At 37.1% G+C, this 20,849-nt stretch overlaps 1 protein-coding gene across 1 annotated transcript in view; it reads left to right on the top strand.

The window, feature by feature from the left end:
• cdkal1 (CDK5 regulatory subunit associated protein 1-like 1) overlaps positions 1 to 20,849 on the top strand; it is a 392,997-nt gene that overhangs the window by 311,070 nt on the left and 61,078 nt on the right. The window contains exon 11 of the mRNA XM_084385852.1: positions 17,890 to 18,070. Coding sequence (XP_084241978.1) covers positions 17,890 to 18,070 — 181 coding nt within the window. The remainder of the gene's footprint in view (positions 1 to 17,889; positions 18,071 to 20,849) is intronic.

Genomic DNA, 20,849 nt, shown 5'->3' with positions numbered 1-20,849 from the left:
TTGAACCTTGAACGTGTTGCCGTGTTGACTAAGATTAACTGCTTGGTTTGGTACTGACCTCCGAAGTAAGCAGTACTACTGACAGTGCACCGTCTTTCACTAATGTGACCGGGCCTTAAAAGCAAGATTCAGACAAGATCAGCCCACCCCACATGCTCCCGAGGAAGATCAAAGCGTCCTCGTCACATCTGTCTAATATTCACCCTCCTTACATTTCCGAATGTGTCTTCAATGCAGCTAAGTCAACTTTTCCTTTTATCCTCATTGCTTGTTTATCCACACTGTAAAAAAATTCACCCGTATATTTACAGTAAAATACTGGCAGCTGTGGTTCCAGCCCTTTACCGCAATTTTACGATTTCAACAATGCTGTAATTTCACAGTAAAATACTGGCAGCTGTGGTTCCAGCCATTTACCGTAATTTTACGGTTTCAACAATGCTGTAATTTCACAGTAAAGTACTGGCAGCTGTGGTTCCAGCCATTTACCGTAATTTTACGGTTTCAACAATGCTGTAATTTCACAGTAAAGTTCTGGCAGCTGTGGTTCCAGCCATTAACCGTAATTCTACCATTTCAATACAGTTTTAAATTGTACTTGCAGCAATGGTTACAGCAATAATTCTACAATACATAAAAAAAAAAATACATAATACATAATTAACATTTCTAGTATGGAGAGAAAATAAATAAAGAAGAACTAGATTATGGTACATTTTCTATTTATTAAAACACAAGCAAAAAATAGGCATTTACAAATTGGCTGAAACTGACCCAAACTGAATCTCAGCATAAATACAAACAGTAAGTTAAAAAGGAAAATAGCACTTGCTTTAACAAACACAAATCCTTTAACTTTCTGGTGTTCTTCGGTCACTTTTGACCGCGAAGATAACAAGTGTGACTCCCAGAGGGTTAAAGAATTTGTCCAAAAATGTAATTCTCATGATTCTTTTACCCTGATACAATCCCAGATCTGCACATCAGATGTGCCTTTCTTCAGCAGAACACAAACATTTTTAGAAAGAAATTCAAAATCTTTAGATGCATACCATGAAAATGAAAGACAATAATTTGGAAAGTCCAAAAGTGATGCATGAACCTGATCAATTAATATCTTATGTAGCAAAACAATGGGTGTAAACAAAACAAATAAAGATTTAACAAAAAAGCTCTTCCTGTCTGCACTAAATTCATTGCATAGCTGTGCAACACAAGTATGATGGCATGTTCATGTGAGTAGAAAACGATGCTTTGATTGCAAACAGAAGAATGACCTTCACATGAAAATTCTGATATTTCAAACGGTATCAGAGCCCTGGTCAGAAGCACTAGTTTAAAGTAGAGAATGTTTTACTTATTGATTTGTTTCTTACATTAATCACAATACTGGAACCCATTTTCTTGCATTGTATGCATCCTACATATGGAATTCCAAAGCTGCCAATATTAAAAATAAATAAATACATAAATAAATATACAAATAAATGTAAAAAAGAACAAAAGAATAAATAAATATATAAATAAATATACATAGAAAAGCAAAAAAACGAAAATAAATAATTATTTATACATGTATTTCCTTATTTATGTATATATATTTTTTCCATATTTATTTATTTATTCTTTTATTTATTTATACATTTATTCATTTCTACATTTATTTATTTATACATTTATTTATTTTTACATTTATGTATTTCTACATTTATTTATTTCTTCCTACATTTCTTCCTGCGTAGGGTAATGAGGAGGGCGTGGTTTACCTCAGACATAGCAATCGAGCTCAGAGTAAGCGAAGGCGAATGGTTGAGACCACAGTGACACCCCGTGGCGAAATACAATAAGTATAGCTCACTGACGTTGATACGGTCTGTGACTGCGAAGTATATGGTCAAAATCCTAAATCTTACTATACTGCCAGTTAGTGTAGCGGGTTGATTCACATTTGAATGCGAATCAACCCGCTACACTAACTGGCAGTAGCCTATAGTATGGCTACCATTTATACTATCATAATATATTTTGCCATAGTATTCATTTACTCCACAAGAAGGGTTAATTGCGCGCATCACATTATTGGTGTAAATCACTAATTTTATTGGATGATCTCAATAAAAGCGCAACACGCAAAACATAATCAACAGCTACAGCGGAGAGAAAAGAAAGAGAAGAGCGACAGCAGTTGAATTTCGGGCTGAGCTCCGTCGGGTTTGTCTTGACAAAATCAACAACAAGATCTAAAAGCTGCTGAATTTGCTGCCGTGGCAGGCAACATTTATTTTGAATTGCAGATTCTGACATGATAACCAGGGGACTAAGGTTTTCACGGATGAAATAGTGCACATAGAAATGTCTCTGTGGACGGCGCCGTCTTTTATTTCAACCAGTTATTCGCTGTAGGCTATCACTGCCATAGTTTGACCAAACTCCCCGCCACAATCATTCCCTTTAAATAGACTCCATAATGGTTTGCCAGCTGATGATGATGATGATGATAACAATAGCCTAATAATAATAATAATAATAATAATAAAAAGAAAGAAAGAATGATAATAATAATAATAATACAAATTAAAAAGTTATGTAGGCTACTAGCTATTTTTTTGTTATGTTTTTGGCAGTTTTTGGGCTACAGAAATTTTTACAAAATTTAACAATAAATAATTTGATTTGATCTTTGAAGTAGCCTATTAGATAGAGATAGCTTCGGTATTTGATCACTATGGTTGGTTACAAAGACTTTTTTTACTATTCTGAAAATAATAACGAGATACAAACCTGTAAATATTCAATCGACTTTTCTTAAATTCAAAACAAAATATTAATGCATTCGTAATTTCCATTTCTGTATAGTTGCTATATGGTCACGCAAGTTTGCGCATTAAACTCATGGCCCCGAAAAATAGCCTATCAACAAATATGTTGTTTCCCCGAACATGACCCCTCTCTGCCAACTTTTGGAACATTTGGTCATTCATTCATTCATTCATTCATTCATTCATTCATTCATTCATTCATTCACTCATTCATTCATTCATTCATTCATTTATTTATTTATTTATTTATTTATTTATTATTTATTATTATTATTTAAATAACGCATAGGCCTAAATAGAAATGATCAGAAACAAATCCACAGCTGAACCGCTTCAACACGTCGAGTTGTTTTTGATTCGGTGTATTTTAAGGAATCAAACGAGTGGATTAAACTCACTCATTAAGACAGTGACTTTCTGCCACCTGGTGTCTGTTTTAGTTTCATATTAAACGTAGGCCTATCACTTCATTGATTCCATCATGTCATATTTATGTCTTCAAAATGTAAAACACTTCATAATATTTTTATGCACTTGTAGGCTAATTGCTGTGTAAATGCATTAAGATCTCTTCTGTATTGATGGCTCTGATGAAGCTCTGGTTGGATTTTAGTGGTAGGCTAACTGCCCTAAAGTCTTATCCTCTTACTGAATTCATCAATGTTCATACATTTAATAAGGTTGCCCCTGGACATGAGTTTATGGAGGTAGGCTAAAGACTACCACCGCTTAATAGAAAAAAAAAAAAAAAAATGTTTCTGTTGCTGTCAGTATTGTTTTTGGAAATTAGGCTACATTAAAATGCAATGGTCTCGTTTCAAAAGCATTGGTCAATATGCTTGCGTCGACTTCACTGTAGCCTATATGTGCCCTGCTTCCTTTCCGTGAATTCTGACCGAAAAATGGAAAATATCAAGCGCTTCCGTTTCAGAGTCCCTGTTTCATGTTTGTTAGCCCAGGACATTTTACAAATCCAGACCAAACGATGTTCTACGGCGATGTCCGGAATAAAGAGTAGCCTATCCATGTCACACAGTAAGATTTAGGATTTTGACCATATACTTCGCAGTCACAGACCGTATCAACGTCAGTGAGCTATACTTATTGTATTTCGCCACAGGGTGTCACTGTGGCCTCAACCATTCGCCTTCGCTTACTCTGAGCTCGATTGCTATGCTGAGGTAAACCACGCCCTCCTCATTACCATACGCAGGAAGAAATGTAGGAAGAAATAAATGAAGAAATAAATAAATGTAGAAATACATAAATGTAGAAATAAATAAATGTAAAAATAAATAAATGTAGAAATAAATAAATGTAGAAATGAATAAATGTATAAATAAATAGAAAATAAATAAATAAATAAATATATACATAAGGAAATAAATGTATAAATAATTATTTGTTTTTTTTTTTTTTTTGCTTTTCTATGTATATTTATTTATATATATATATATATATATTTTTTTTTTTTTACATTTATTTGTATATTTATTTATGTATTTATTTATTTTTAATATTGGCAGCTTTGGAATTCCATACCTACAGAGCTTGAATTTCCTCCAGATTAAATATATGCATTTCTGTTCTGATGAAGAAAGTCATATACACCTCGGATGGCATCTGGGTAAATAAATAAAGAGAATCTTTATTTTTGAAATGATGCTGCATTATATTTTTAAACATAATGATAACAGTTTTAAGAGGATAAAACAATGTCTAAGAGAAAAGTGTGAATTGCCCAGCCCAATGAGAGGAACTAGTGAGTGAATTAACCTTAAGAGACCAAAAAAAAGAAAAAAACGCCAACATGTTACACCCACTTTGGATAGATCTGGCAAGATGTCGGTCGAAACTGGTCAACACACTCAGGTCTGAAAAAAAATAAATAATAAATAAATAAAATAATGTTAGTGATTATATATAGCACATGGCAAACGATACTTATAAATAACATTGCGCACACTTTTAAATGTGAAGTGAAGTGAACTGTTTAGTAGAGTACAAAAAAGAAAATTCTGTCATTAATTACTCACCCTCATGTGGGTCCAAACCCGTAAGACCTTCGTAACACAAATTAAAATATTTTTGATTAAATGAAATTAACAGCTATTTAATTAACACTTTGAAGGCCCAGATTGGTAGGTAAGACATCGTTAAAATAACTATTCGTATTCTAACTGTAAAAAGTACACCATCCTGATATCTTTTATTTGTGACACACTAATTCTAATTTTCAATACTGTTTAGGACTGATAGTATGGGGTGCAGCATATGTGTCCTCAACTATTTTCCATATGCGTTTTGTCCATACAAATGTTATTCACTAATGTTAAGCACCATGACTGGCTTCATGCAAAACTCTTAAATGCGACCAATTTTGTTGAAAAAACAATTATTTTCATTATCAATTATTATCAATTTTATCGATTCGTTGTTGTAGCCCTTCTCAACTGAATCACTCTAAAAACTAATTCAGAGGACCTTTAGTCATTACTTAAATATATATATTGTTGTGAAATAAAAAATCAAGTTGAGATGCTGTTAGACTTTTTACTTGTAATTGTTATTTTATTGAGCTGGGATGACACACAAATTATGCCTATTGATTAAATATACTATCATGACTTGTCAGAGTTTAACATTTTCAGTTAATCAAAAATTTATTTAATTTTAAGTTCTGTTAATGTAAAAAACAATTTGATGACGTGTAAACGGTCCACAGTTTCCTTGCGCATGTTTAAGGCCAGACGAGTGTGGCCACAGCTGAAACTCGCTGAAGCGTAATGTGGTGAATGGTAAGTAATTTTATGCTTACACATATTCGCATTCGCTCAGGATTCTGTTGGTGATAGCCTACTGTAACCGAATACCAAAATCTGGAAGTCCTTACTCTGAAATTTGAGCAGTGTTGATACTTGGTGTGTGTATCAATACATCACACCTACTCAAATCAGCTGCAACAGAAGCTCTCGTCTCGTTCAGTCTCTGAAAATGAATACTGTACTGTATGTTCAGTGTTTCATCTAACGTTTATGATCATGGATGTGCAATGAGCTGAATTCTGATTTTAACTAATGGCCTTCAGCATGGAGATGTTCAAATGCTTAAACACCCATACTTGGAAGTAAACTCTGGCCTGTTTTATCCAGGTGATGTACCATATCTAACCCTTCAGGTGGCAGGAGATCCTGGAGTTACTTCTGCACTGCTGACAGTCAGTGGTGGATAAAGTACCTGAAAGCCACACTTGAGTAAAAGTATAGATGTCTTACTAGAAAATTACTTTGGTAGAAGTTAAAGTCACTGTTTAGAATATTACTTGAGTAAAAGTTTTAAAGTATGTGATATTTATTGTACTTAAAGGGGACATTGGATGAAATGTGTTGCATTTAGTTAGGTTTCTGGCTTGTCAGAAGCTCACAAAAGCTGAAAAGAAAACTTGCAACCCATGTGTTATGGGCTGTCTGAGTCTGAAATTGTGTTAATTCATAGTGCATTAACTAATGTAAGAGACAACTTTAAAATGTATTATTACATGTTGAAATTAACAATGAGCAATACTTTATTAACCTTAATTATACAAATTGACTCTTATTGTAAAGTGTTACCATTTCATACAAATCCAAACAGTCATGCTTAAAGATGGTCATCTTTAAATATCTACACAAAGGCCATAGCATTGTAATTAGACACGTCTATTATATGTATTCTTTCACACGTTATTTGCTTCTATTTTAGAGCACTTGATGATTATCTAATCAAAATATGTGTTACAGTGACGATAAAAAAGAACTGAATTTGAATGCATTTCTGATTTGTGATGTTTCTGTCGGCTGCATGAGGATAGAGTTTGCTTTGTCTATGTGCTATTTCTCTAGCTTTAAATATGCAACTTCGCTGGATAACGAATGCATAAAAGGGAACAAATGGATATAAACTAATGCAAATAGATGGTAACAATCATGACATTAAACATTTGGGTCAGACTTGCGTGTGTTTTTGTCACATTGTTTTAACCGCTTGAGCAACTAATGTTAGCGTCCACTCAGCCTCGACGGAAACAATATGCTGTTCTCCACCAATGCAGCATCTAGTCAACAAAATAATTACTTAATATTGATAGGAAAACATGTACTGTATTGTACACTGTATAACATACCATTTTGTTGTCTGTTTTAAATCCGTTTCTGAAGTGTCCCGCTCTGTGCAGCGGCCAGCCTCATGTCACGTGTCAAAACAAACACCATGAGGCATCAGTGATAGTTTTTATTTTTCCTCTAGAGGCCGCTCTCGTACTGTATAATGACAGCGCACGCTTCTCAGCCACTCCAACAATGGACGCAACCCGGAAATTGAAATCATCAAATATCAGATTCTACCAAAAAAATACTAAAGTACGAAGTATTATTACTTTGTTACATTACACCACTGCTGACAGTTTCCATCCATGTATCTTATAAAGTGTGTGAATGATGTGAATATGTAGTATAATTCTGTTGTTTATTTGTCAGATAAAAAACTGTGTACTGTAGATTGAACATGGAACAGACAGCCAGAAGAAATCCGCTCTCTCTCAGACCTTAATGTATGAAGGAATATGCATGTTATTATCAGATTAACTTACCCCATACAATTTTTCAGCTTGTAATAGTGCAGGACAGTGGTTCGCAACCTTTTTTACTCCAAGGTCCCCTCCTCTCCAAATCAATACTGCAAGTAATAACATTCTGAATGTGTGGAAAGTCAGCGATCTGAAGGCGGGTCGATGTCATCAGTGAACAGTTCCTCTGTCAGAACAAGCAATCATGTCTGTTTAGAGCGCCTGATGCCCATGTGTACATAAACACCACTGATCCTCACAAACTTCTCCAAAACATGCTTCCTCAGCAAGCATCTGTTATAAGACACTCACAGTCGAATATTAATTTTGACAACAACTTGAATATACTGAACTGTTCATGCCAGAAATACGATGTTATAGTGATCAGTGGGTCCAGAGCGCACACGTACATGGTTTGTTTGCGCATCAATAAACGACTCGCACATGCCTAATGTATGACACCTGTATGTCACTGTAACCGTCTTTACCTTCATTACAATTTATCCAACTGAGAAATGTAGTTTGCATATCCTATGTTCATGAAGCGGTTGGGTGTTTTGAGCTGCAATTCAAGTCTGTATTTCACACAGCACGATGAGAAACTGCTTGGGCTGCTCTGAAACAACAACAGAATACGTACTAGAGAGGTGCTGCTTTAAATTTTTTATTTATTTAACGTATTAGAAATACAATTAATGAATTATATGAATATATTTAAATTAATTTTAAGTTATCAATCGGTCCCCTGGAGGATCACTGAGGCCATCTAGTTGACCACAGGTTGAAAACCACTGGAGTATAGGAGTTTAATGCGACATAAACTGGTGATGGTGTTCTTTTGAACTGTTGACTGGCATGTTGTAGTTAAACACTGTTCGATTTCCTTCATGTTTAACTGATTAGTGTTGATGTGGAAGAACATTGTTCAGGAATAACGTAGATGCACTAACTAAAGGATCTATATCTGTGCTCTCACTACATCTCACTCTTACATATTCATTCCATTTCCAGGAGCCCATAATGGTATAATTTCTGTGAATACCACTTTTCCATTGTTATTTCCATATTTCCAGAGGCTTTTCAAAAGGCTCACAGTTTGACATGACGTCTGCTTACTGCTACATGTTACCTCCACCACTCACAGCACTGCCGGTGGGCTCCATGTTTCCACTTCACAGCTTGGCCTGCTCCGCTCTAGCTGGGATGCTGGCGGCCCACAGATGGGTAGCGGGGCCCTCCTATGCTGGATGAATGAGTAAATGTTTACCTTCACAGATTGCCTCGTCTCTTTTTATCCCTGCTCCTTTTATTTTAGCTGAGTTGTCCCGTTGTTTGCGCCTTCATTTTATCACTCTCGTATATCTATTATGTAAATATACACCTCTGAAAGCAGCCCAACGTCTATAGAAGTGTATTACTCTGCCCCACACCTTCAGAGCCTCTACAAACAAAGAAATTATAATAATTCACTACAGAGAGTGAATTCCTCTCATAAACCCTTCTAGCCCCACACATGCCAATCTAATTCAAAGTTTGACAATATCCAGAAGGTTTTAATTAAAAGGATTTAAGCCCCACTGGGAAACGTTCTGCAGTGATTTTAAGTGCAGGTAGGAATAAAGTGTAAACACAGGAGATGAAAATCAGTGTGATCTAGAGCATGGAGTGTGTGTGTTTGAATGTTGAATTCTGTTGTATGCTCTTAGATGAGCCTGGTCTCATCACACATTACCTGAAGGGAAGTTTCTTGAAAGACCTCTTAAGGATTTTCTGTTCAGTGGAATGTATGAATTTAATGAATCCAACAGGTATATCAAGTCCAGTTCCCATGTCCTTGCTCAATCTAACATGGAGTTCATCTACAGTCCTCAAGTGCACAGTGGTCCAACTACCCTGCTCGGCATTCCTCTCCACCATAGCACCCTCGATACATAAACACAACGACAGTACATACTGTTTAGTATATACTGTTCAGTGGATAGATATCGGTGTATTTATAAGGATCTTCATGCAGTGTTCTTGAGGTTGCTTCCGTGACCCAGGGGAATGAGCACTCCAGCCATGAGGATGAGCTCAACACGTGGCTTCTTCCAGTTCCGTGCCAAACCGTAATTTGATCCACCGCATGAACAGGGGCCAAAAGGTTCTGGCATGAGAGATTGATAGGCTGACAGATGCAGAAGAAGCAGTTTTACCCATCCACCAAACATTGACACCAAAACACACAGTGGGACCTCTCCAAGCTTCATGAAGATCCTATTACTGTCCATTCTGAAGCAGAGCTTGATTGAGTTTCAGGTCTCCTGTTTCTTTTCAGTTTATTCAGCTGGAACTTGCATTGCTCTGTGGCATTTCTGCTTCCTGAGAAATGGGCCATTATTTGTGTACTTAGTTTTATGTGGCCTTTCGACATTTAGAGGCTTGTTAATGATCACATACTATCAAACAATGTGCCACTTGTCTCGCTGTTTTGTTTCCAATTAAATGTCCACATTCTCTTTTGGCACCACAGTTCACATCAAATGACCTAACAATCAGGGTCTGCTTGGTTGGTGTGTGCCTTTCTGATTGAGTGGCTGATTAACAAACAAGGCCATGTTTGTTTGCCAACATGTACTATTCAAGCTTCTAGGACTGTCATTGTGAAAGCCGTTCCTGTGGTGGCTGCTGTTTATTTTCCTTCAATGCATCTCATTAACTGCTTTGCAACATTTGCTCTTCTGGATCTCCTCCATGTTGATACCTCTGCCTTTCATGTCAGTGTTTTGTAGTTCAGATCTGGGGCGTTCGCTGGACTGTATCGTTCGAGGGACGGTAGCTGTCAGCAACTGTGACTGTGACCCTGGGAGTGATGCTTTCTAATAAGCCCAAAAATGGAATGGACCGCAATCATGTTCGACAAGCCAACAAAGCATCAAAGGGCCTCCATCTGCCAGCACACACAGGGCAACTATTGTCGGACAGTAGATGCAGAAAGGGGCTGCTTGCTTTAGAGAGAATCCAATTCTGTCATTTGCTTTCTTCTTTTCTTTAGTTTGTTTTTCTCCACAGAAGGATGGAAAGGCTGAAGAGCTGGGAAACATAATGGATTTAGAAGAAAGCAGTCCATTCCACTGGCTCTCCAGTGCATGTTTTTCTCAACGCTCGGTGATGAGCTATCAAGGCTTCCTGAATTTGAAAGATGAGGAGTCCTGATGTTTCTGATTCCTCTAATGCACTTCTAATTTGTCTTTGTGTCATCCTGAGATGTTCAGGTCAATTATGTCCTGAACTAACAGGTTTATTTTATAAGGAAGGACACTGTGCACTTGTTCCAGTAGTGAAACAAGGCCCATTTGATCAGAACCAAATTGACCAAATGCCTGAGTGGTCCCATGTCTACTGCAGTTTTTGTTGTTGTTGTTGTTGTCCAGTTTGAAATGAACTTGTTAGTGCCATCTCTATCTCTATACACTCTATTTTATGATGGCTTGGAACGACGTGTGTCAACAGTTATAATACCTTCATGAGGCTTTTGTGTTCTTTTTGGAGATTTCTACAAAAATAGTCTTCCTTTTAGTGTGCCATGGAAGAAAGGAGCTGATGAGACAGGATAAAACCAGGCCTAACCTTAACTAGTCTCAGGACATTACACATTTTAACAGATTAAGGCATCATCAAGTGCATAACAATGTTCAGTGTAAGAATGGTAACTTATTGATTTTGATGGTCTTTGTTTGTTCTGAGTTTTTATTATTATTATTATTATTTATTATTATTATTTTTTTTCATTCTCAGAAAAAAAAAAAACTTTTCTATATTTTTCAATACTGATCCGTCATCTTCCATCATCATGTGAAGTAGTTTGTTTGCTGTTTGTTGTTGCTGATGTACACCTCCTGATGGCTTCTTTGGCCACGTACACACTGCAGCTAAATGCTGTTGTCAATTCACCTTTTAATGCTTAATCCTGCTCTGTACACACACAGTTCAGTAATTTACGGAAGTGACAACTGCATTCTACAACCAAATTAACTCCTGAAAATTGCAGGTATTGACAACCGCATTTACAAAAATTCTACGCAGCGTGTGTGGAACTAAACTGAATAACTATTTGTTAATGATCTAGGCTACAACGAGAGATGTGAGAAATGACAGACGAGAAATACATCTGATGCACATTAAAATAAATATTTTTTTAATTGCAGTTCAAGAAATCAGAGAAAGTGGTACGAGCCTTGATTTATTTGTGTTGCTAGATCTTGCAAGCAAATCAGTGAACAAGAACAAGCCCATAAAAAAATGAAACAAATGGAAATGCTTTATGCTGAAAATAAGAAATTTTGCTGCCCGCCTCTGCTCAATTTATTAACTCCATAAACGTGATTGCTGTATGAGCCAAACTTAAACAACAAGCCCAAAAACTCTTATAATGCAACACTGTGATTCTTTGTTCTCTGTAAAACATAAACAAAACACGATGCCTCCGGCGACTTTGCTTTCATTAAAATTTCTTAACACAGCAAATCTTTTGTAACTGTAATATCGCTTTAGTTAGAATAGCTGATACCAAAGATGCCACAATGTTGCTATGGTTACTACGGTGTCAATAATCACCATTTCGGGAGTTAGTCACAATCCGTACACACATGGAACGATAATTTAGGGGAATCACTCCTGCATTTAAATGCAGTTGTCACTCCTGAAACGTTACAGTGTGTACGTAGCCTTTGTGAATTACCTTTGGTGCTAAAGTCTTGCAAATTACTTGGAATGGAGTTGCTGAGGCAAAAGAGAAATGGCATGAAAAGAAAAGCAACAGAATACATATTAGCGGGCCCTGCTAACACCTGAACCTTCTCCACCATGCCCATCAGTGACTCTTCCTTTGGAAAGGGCGAGACGCATTACTGCCTACAAGTCCTTGTGAATATTAATGAAGGCCAGTGCTAGAGATATATCAATAATCAATAATTCTGGTTATCTGCCAGAAACGTAAGGAAGAACCCTAACGCGATTAAGGATGTGCATTATGTGCATTTCACATATGAATGTGCATTTCAGGGAGGGCGTTCTCGAGACAACAGGCACTGTTTTGTGTGGATGGGTGGCCGGAGCGTATTAAGGGTTTTCCTGTTACAACGGTGTTGTGTTAGCGGCCCCTAAGTTAATAACTAATGATCTTCGCAACGGAAGTGAATCAATCAATCAAAACTAACTTTAGCTGGACAATAACTTTTATCCTAGAGCAGTTGTAAAGCCTAAACAATCTGTTACGGTAATTTCCTATTATCACTGTAAAGCTGCTTTGAAACAATCCATATTGTTAAAAGCGCTATATAAATAAAGGTGACTTGACTTGACTTGACATTATGGTGGACTTGACCAAAGAGAGGAGATAAATATATGTGTGGAAGTGAGAGTTATGGGAGCACTGTGGCTGGTTAATGGAATAATATCATGGGGAAAGAAGATCTACAGCACCAGATATCAGGAAATAGAGTGATTATGTTTCATTGATGGCACAGCCATTTGTCATTTCCTCTACATGTTTAGTCCATCAATCACCAGTGCCTCAAGTGTTTCAGATGTCATGTAAGAATAGAAATTTTGCACATACATTTTTACCTCCAGCCTTTTTTCTAGATTCTCACTTAGATAGTTTGAGCACTTTCCACAGACTTAGAAACTTAAAATGATCTGAATCCTTCCTGTTCAGGGTTCATGGATTTATGGCTAATGAATGCCATCCATGTTTTCCAAAAGTTGACGCATGCGAACAAGTCCAGTACAGACTATATAGGACTTCCTGTCAACCAAGCAACTCGCTCGGAAGGCAGTTTCCAAGTTGTTTTGTTTACTGTTGGTTAAAAGATCAATGATAAGAGAATGCATGCACAAAGAAATCAATGAACCAATTTCTTTGCAGAGGTCCTAATTTAATCAGAGTGGAAGTCAGTAGTCGATGGTTATTGAAGCTGCTAATAAGGTTATTGAGACCTGTGTGAGAACACACACAATCACATTCACTCGCTACATTGACTGCATTTTGTTGCACGGACAATTTGCACATCGGTTCGAGTGCTCTAAGTTGATGCTGTAAAGATTGTTCCGATGATGCTGCTTGTGTGGTAAAGTGTTTTTATTTAACACTTCTCATGTTTATTTCATCATTCATTACACTGTTACGGAGGCACCTATTGTATCTGTTCCGGTTCTTATTAGGGGCCAAGCACCGAAGGTGCGGAGGCACCTATTGTATCTGTTCCGGTTCTTATTATTAGGGGCCAAACACCGAAGGTGCGGAGGCACCTATTGTATCTGTTCCGGTTCTTATTAGGGGCCAAGCACCGAAGGTGCGGAGGCACCTATTGTATCTGTTCCATTTCTTCTTATTATTATTCTTCCGCCATGGGAGTCTATGGCAGCCCATAGAACCGATTGCGGGAAAGTTGTTTTGGTTTGAAATTCTGATAGAGGACAGTCCCAACATTAAATACACCAATTTTGGTGTTTCTAAGTCTTTCCCTCTAGCGCCACCACCTGTCCAAAAATTATTTTTTCCTCTGATTCCTGAGCTCATGCCGATTCGAATGCACCCTATGACGTCATTTTCCGGCATATAAATATGGCCACCATTTAGAATTTTCCGAAAAAGCTACTTTTTCGAACTCGTCCTAGACGGTTTGTCCGATTTGCACGAAAATTGAAACAGATCATCTTCAGGTAGTGCTGACAAAAAGTTATGGAATTCAAATTCAGATTCGTCAAACCGTTTTCGATAAACGCTCGAACAAATTTTACGTAGCGCTTGCGAAAACAGTCGTAAAGCTGTATCTCCGCAACGGTTTATCGTATTCAGACCAAACTTGGTACATGTACTCACAAGCATGACTTGAGGCTACATGCTGCGTTTCGGCGCAGCGCCACCTACTGGTCCGGAGATATGAAAAATGGCTATTTTTGCTTATAACTTCTGATTTAGAAGTGTGATTTAGCGCTTAAAAAACATTTGGCTATATCTTCGAAACCGCTTGTCCGATCGAGACGAAACCACCGTCAGAAGTTTGAAAACATAGGTCGATAGCTATACGCCAATGCCCAAATGCGAAAATATTGATGTTTAGGGGTAGTAAATTCCAATCAAAGTCATGTGTCAGTCATTTTTTACGTGTTTTTTCATATAAATGTCTATAACTCCGAAGCGAATTGAGATATTTTCACCAAAATCGACACACATATGTATGGGCTCACTCTGAGGACATGTAAAAAAAATGGTGGGACTCAGCCTCTTGGTGGCGCTATAATAGAACAAAACATGAAATTCCCATTGACTTCAATACAGTTTTGTGAAATAAAATGCTATACTAAACAAATGCATTGGTGTAATATTACGAAACCTCAGAATGTGCCATCAGCACCATCCCCTGAAGGTACTCAAACTATTTCGAGACAGCGCCACCTATTGGTCAAAAGTTATAACTAAATTTCCAAAAAGGCTAATAACTTTTGAATACATCTGGCTATTGAAATGCCACTGGTCTTAATAGATTCCCTGGGTCAAGCCGAGAACATAGATACCAAGTTTTCCTTATTTGGCCGAACTTCCTGTCCGCCATCTTGATTTTCATTCAAAACCTACTTTTTCAAACTCCTCCTAGACCGTTTGACCGATTTTCACCAAAATCGAATCGTATCATCTCCAGACCGTGCCGACTAAAAGTTATGGATTTCGTGTCGATAGACGAAACCGTTTTCGTATAGCGCAGCGGCAAAGTTGAGGCATGATGCCAATAGCACTATTCAGGCTTTATCTCTGCAATGCCTTAACATATTGACACCAAACTTTGTATGTGTCATTGTCACTTCACTCTGACCACATCACATGAGTTTTGTAACTGCGCCACCTATTGGTCGAAAGTGATAATCCATTAAATCATATTTTTAATGATTGTTTCTATGATTTTTCAGGCATTTTGCCTAAAATCCTCTTTAAATGTCTTTAATTGCTCATTGTTGCAGTTGGTCTGACACTTTCAGACATGTTGGCATGTCTTGTCGTCTTATTCTGCTTGGCCCCGGTAATTGCTGCTTGCAGCTATATTTATTAGGGGCCAAGCACCGAAGGTGCGTAGGCACCTATTGTATCCGTTCCCGTTCCTATTATTATTATTATTCTTCCTTCTTCCAACTGGGAGTCTATGGCAGCCCATAGAACCGATTGCGGGAAAGTTGTTTTGGTTTGACATTCTGATAGAGGACAGTCCCAACATTAAATACACCAATTTTGGTGTTTCTAAGTCATTCCCTCTAGCGCCACCACCTGTCCAAACTTTCACTTTTATTTTGCTAATAACTTTTGAAGCGTAAGGCCAATCAACAAAAATCTTTTTTTCTCTGATTCCTGAGCTCATGCCAATTCGATTGCACCGTATGACGTAATTTTCCGGCATATAAATATGGCCGCCATTTTGAATGTGCTGAAAAAGCTACTTTTTCGAACTCGTCCTAGACGGTTTGTCCGATTTGCACGAAAATTGAACCAGATCATCTTCAGGTAGTGCTGACAAAAAGTTATGGAATTCAAATTGATTCGTCAAACCGTTTTCGAATAACGCTCAAACAAATTTTACGTAGCGCTTGCGAAAACAGTCGTAGGGCTGTATCTCCGCAATGCTTTATCGGATTCAGACCAAGATTGGTACATGTCATCACAAGCATGACCTGAGGCTACATGCTGCGTTTCGGCGCAGCGCCACCTACTGGTCCGGAGTTATGAAAAATGGCTATTTTTGCTTATAACTTCTGAACAGTTTGTCCAAAAATCATAAAATTGGTCTTGTTAGATTCAGGGCAACATGCCGAGTCGACTGATATCAAATTTGACCATATCGGTCATTTTGGCTGTCGGCCATTTTGAATTTTGTGCTAAAATGCTGTATTTTAAGAACGCATGAACGGATTGTTACGAAACGTGGTATGGGTCATCAGCACAATGCCCTGAATGAGCCTGAGAAGTTTCGAAACAGCGCCACCTAGTGGTGAATTTTTTTTTTCAAATGCTTATAACTTTGGGTGTGATCAACTTATTTTCACGAAACTCATCTTTTTAGACTCCTGAATCGTTGCCGAGTCCTACGATACCAAACATGCTAGGTTTCGCCTTACGGTTTGTGTAGCGTTGTGATTCAGCGCTTAAAAAACATTTGGCTATATCTTTGAAACCGCTAGTCCGATCGAGACGAAACCACCGTCAGAAGTTTGGAAACATAGGTCGATAGCTAAACGCCAATGCCCAAATGCAAAAATATTGATGTTTAGGGGTAGTAAATTCCAATCAAAGTCATGTGTCAGTCATTTTTTACGTGTTTTTTCATATAAATGTCTATAACTCCGAAGCGAATTGAGATATCTTCACCAAAATTGACACACATATGTATGGGCTCACTCTGAGGACACATAAAAAAAATGGTGTGACTGAGCCTCTTGCTGGCGCTATAACAGAACAAAACATGAAATTCCCATTGACTTCAAAACAGTTTTGTGAAATAAAATGCTATACTAAACAAATGCATTAGTGTAATATTACGAAACTCAGAATGTGCCATCAGCTCCATCCCCTGAAGGTACCCAAAATATTTCGGGACAGCGCCACCTAGTGGTCAAAAGTTATAACAAAATTTCCAAAAAGGCTAATAACTTTTGAATAAATCTGGCTATTGAAATGCCACTGGTCTTAATAGATTCCCTGGGTCAAGCCGAGAACATAGATACCAAGTTTTCCTTATTTGGCCAAACTTCCTGTCCGCCATCTTGATTTTCATTCAAAACCTACTTTTTCGAACTCCTCCTAGACCGTTTGTCCGATTTTCACCAAAATCGAATCGTATCATCTCCAGACTGTGCCGACTAAAAGTTATGGATTTCGTGTCGATAGACGAAACCGTTTTCGTATAGCGCAGCAGCAAAGTTGAGGCATGATGCCAAAAGCACTATTCAGGCTTTATCTCTGAAATCCCTTGAAATATTGACACCAAACTTTGTATGTGTCATTGTCACTTCACTCTGACCACATCACATCAGTTTTGTAACTGCTCCACCTATTGGTCGAAAGTGATAATCCATTAAATCATATTCTGAATTACTTTTTATATGATTTTTCAGCCATTTCGCCTAAAATCCTCTCTAAATGTCTTTAATTGCTCATTGTTGCAGTTGGTCTGACACCTTCAGCCATGTTGGCATATCCTGTCATCTGCTTGCGCTTGGCCCCGATAATTGCTGCTTGCAGCTATATTTGGTATTATTGTTGTTATTTGTATTTATTTTGTAGAGATAACATTGTTAAATTATTGTATACAATTAATGTTATTGTTATTATGATTACATTAAAATTATATTACTTCTGAGTTTGCCATCAATATAGCCCTTGATGCGTTAAATGGGAAATAATTAAATAATTAAATGTCTTGTGTCCGACTCCTGTAGGGTTCCAGGCATCACTATTGCCACTGACATCATCTGCGGCTTCCCAGGTGAGACGGATGAGGACTTTGAGCAGACAATGGAACTCGTGAGGCAGTACTGCTTTCCCAGCCTCTTTATCAACCAGTTCTACCCACGACCTGGAACTCCAGCGGCCAAGATGGAACAGATTCCAGCACACGTGGTGAGATGATAACAAGTGTTACCTACTCATGCTCAGTTTTGTTTATTATGAAAGTAAATGTAAGAGAACAGATCTAAAAATAGAGAACAGATCTGCACCGATAAAATAAATAAAAACTCATGATTATACTTGTCTCATACTAAACTCTAAACTCATGATCATAAAGTTTTACTTATAAATAAAACATGATCAGTAAATTTAATAAATCAATAAATGAAAGGAATTTATCACGAGTATTTTTCATGAGTGTTCCTAATCCTACATTATTATAAATCAAATTCGATATGCAAAACACCTTTAGCTGAACACTACTCTTTTTACCTTACTCATATTTAATTTCTTCTTCAGAAGATTCAAAGAGCTTCATTCAATGTGAAGCTCTTACGAGAATACTGTATAGTGTGTATATATAGTGTCTTCATGTACATCTCATACTGATGCTCTGTTGTATCTCTCTTTCCCACTTGTTCACTCGCTCACTCAAACTCACTTGTTCACTTATTTAATTAGTTTTAATTTCTTATTTAACTATTGTTTTCCTAAGGATTATTATTAGGGCCCAAGCTCCAAGGGGGTGGAGGCCCTATTTTTTTCTTGTTATCATCTTGGACACATACAAGAACGGATTTGTATGGAACTCGGTACACATATAGATCTCATCAATCCGAACCACCGCACTGTATATCATTAGCTCTGCCCAACAGGAAGTCGGCTATTTAGGGTTGTTTGAAAAACGCTTGAAGCATGAAGCCAAGACATTGAGGATGCTAAATTGCAAGTGGATTTTTGATATCTCAAACAGTTTGGCTGTAACGTTGAAATGAATTTATGGCGACCAAAAACATGTTCAATGACATTGTACACAGTTTGAAACTGCAGTGCACGAGCTTAGAATAAACAGACCATTATTGTTTGTTGGTGTGGACGCAAATCTTTATAGTTATCGTTCTTGGTGTGAACGGCCCTTAAAGGCAGGGTAGGTAGGAATGGTCTAAAAAACTTCTTTTTCAAATTTGTTTAAACTTTTTGTACATATCAATACATAATTAAAATGTAAGTACTCTGAAAAAGAAAGTATAAAAATCGAGTGTCTGTAGACCTCTCACGACTGTTTTAAAGACAGCTCATTATTTCCATTCACTCCACCCCCTCCCTTCTGAGCTCCTTCCAAAGCCACGCCCCCAAAACACATGAACGCGCGACTCCAACCGCTGAGCTGAAGACGCATTATTTACCTGAGACAAGCAGAGAGGAAGGAGCACAGTGCATGTAGTGACATCATGTCAGAATCACATGTAATAAAAAAAGTACTCACTATCAAGCTAGCATATTGATATTGGTAAATTTAAAATATATATTTTTTTGATTCGCTAACGAGCTAGTTATATAAGCTAAAAACAGGTTGCATTGATACACTTTTTTACATTACCATCAGTTACATTGTGATGAAGATGAATTTCGTGTAAGATTCATAACATATATGGTGTTCTGCATGTAGGGGTGGGAGATATTGACAAAAATGAATATCTCGATATTTTTTTCCAATATCTAGATATCGATATTCAGGCGATATTTTTGCCATCCTACAAAGAAATGTGAGCAAACTGGCAAAGAAGGTCCAGTTGGTCTTTTGACTTGCTGCATTTGACCTATATTATTCTAGGCTATAGAAAAAAAAACAATAAAGGAGCTAACTAAACAGAATCTGTGGCAGCCCCTACCTTTTCCACTTACAAAAAAAAACAAAAAACTTAACTAGGCACTTCTTGCAACAGTGATTATTAAATCAAACAACAATATTGTTGATGATCAATTCAAAGTAAAAAAAAAAAAAAAAATTCAAAACGGTATAAATCCATTCATTTTTTCCCCCAAAACGCTATAAATCCATCTTTTTTTTATTTTCTTTTTTTTTTATTTATGGTTTGTCTTTTTAAAAAAGTTTTTGTCTTTTATTTTTCGTGTTTGCATTTATGAGGAAAAAACAATATTACTTGACAGTTCTCCACTATGGACGCAAGCGCTCTGAAAGCTGCACTAAGACTTTCAAACTTTAACAGAGACCTCAAAACAGAAACCACAAAGCCTTTCTTTAAAACGAATTTCGTTTTGTATTAATTGTATCTTAATTTTAATATATATTTTTTTCATTAATTCATTAATATTTTCATTCCTGGATTAAATACATAAAGTAAATATAGGCTATCAATCACAACATAAGGTGCTTGAACTGGAGATTATATCATCGTGAACCGAAACGTAGCCTCGCCTCACAGGCCTAAAAAATGTGGAATATATTTACAGAAATCTGGTTCTAAACAAAACCATCCAAAACAAAATAAAACTATGTAGCCTAATAAATGTGCATTTCTCTGGTGCGTTCACTACTGCGAAGATCACGAGTCAAATATCGTCAACTTCATCTTTGCAGCCGACACAGAAATTAATAAACAATTAAAATGTCTTATTGCAATATTTTACACATTCATAATCATTACTTTTGCTGGTTCTTTGAGGCAGCTTTTTAGGTTTATGGCGTTTTGGAAAAGAGCTCTTCACGTACAAACACCGTTTCACCAAGGCACAGCGGCCCTTCAGCACATAAGAACAAAAAGAGAAAAAGCACGGACTTACTAATTACGAAACTTTGATGTGGTTGAACAGCTGAAACAGTCACAAACTCCTCTGCAACTCAAACCTTCTCAGTACGAGTTATGAAGGAAGAGAACAGCATTACAGTTTTCAGCGCGTCCTCCTTTGATTGCTGTGTTGTGACTGG

Source organism: Rutilus rutilus, assembly GCF_951802725.1.
Source record: "Rutilus rutilus genome assembly, chromosome: 17".
NCBI classification, from domain to species: domain Eukaryota; kingdom Metazoa; phylum Chordata; class Actinopteri; order Cypriniformes; family Leuciscidae; genus Rutilus; species Rutilus rutilus.
The sequence above is the reverse complement of the archived record's forward strand: the minus strand, read 5'-3'. Positions and strand labels throughout refer to the sequence as shown.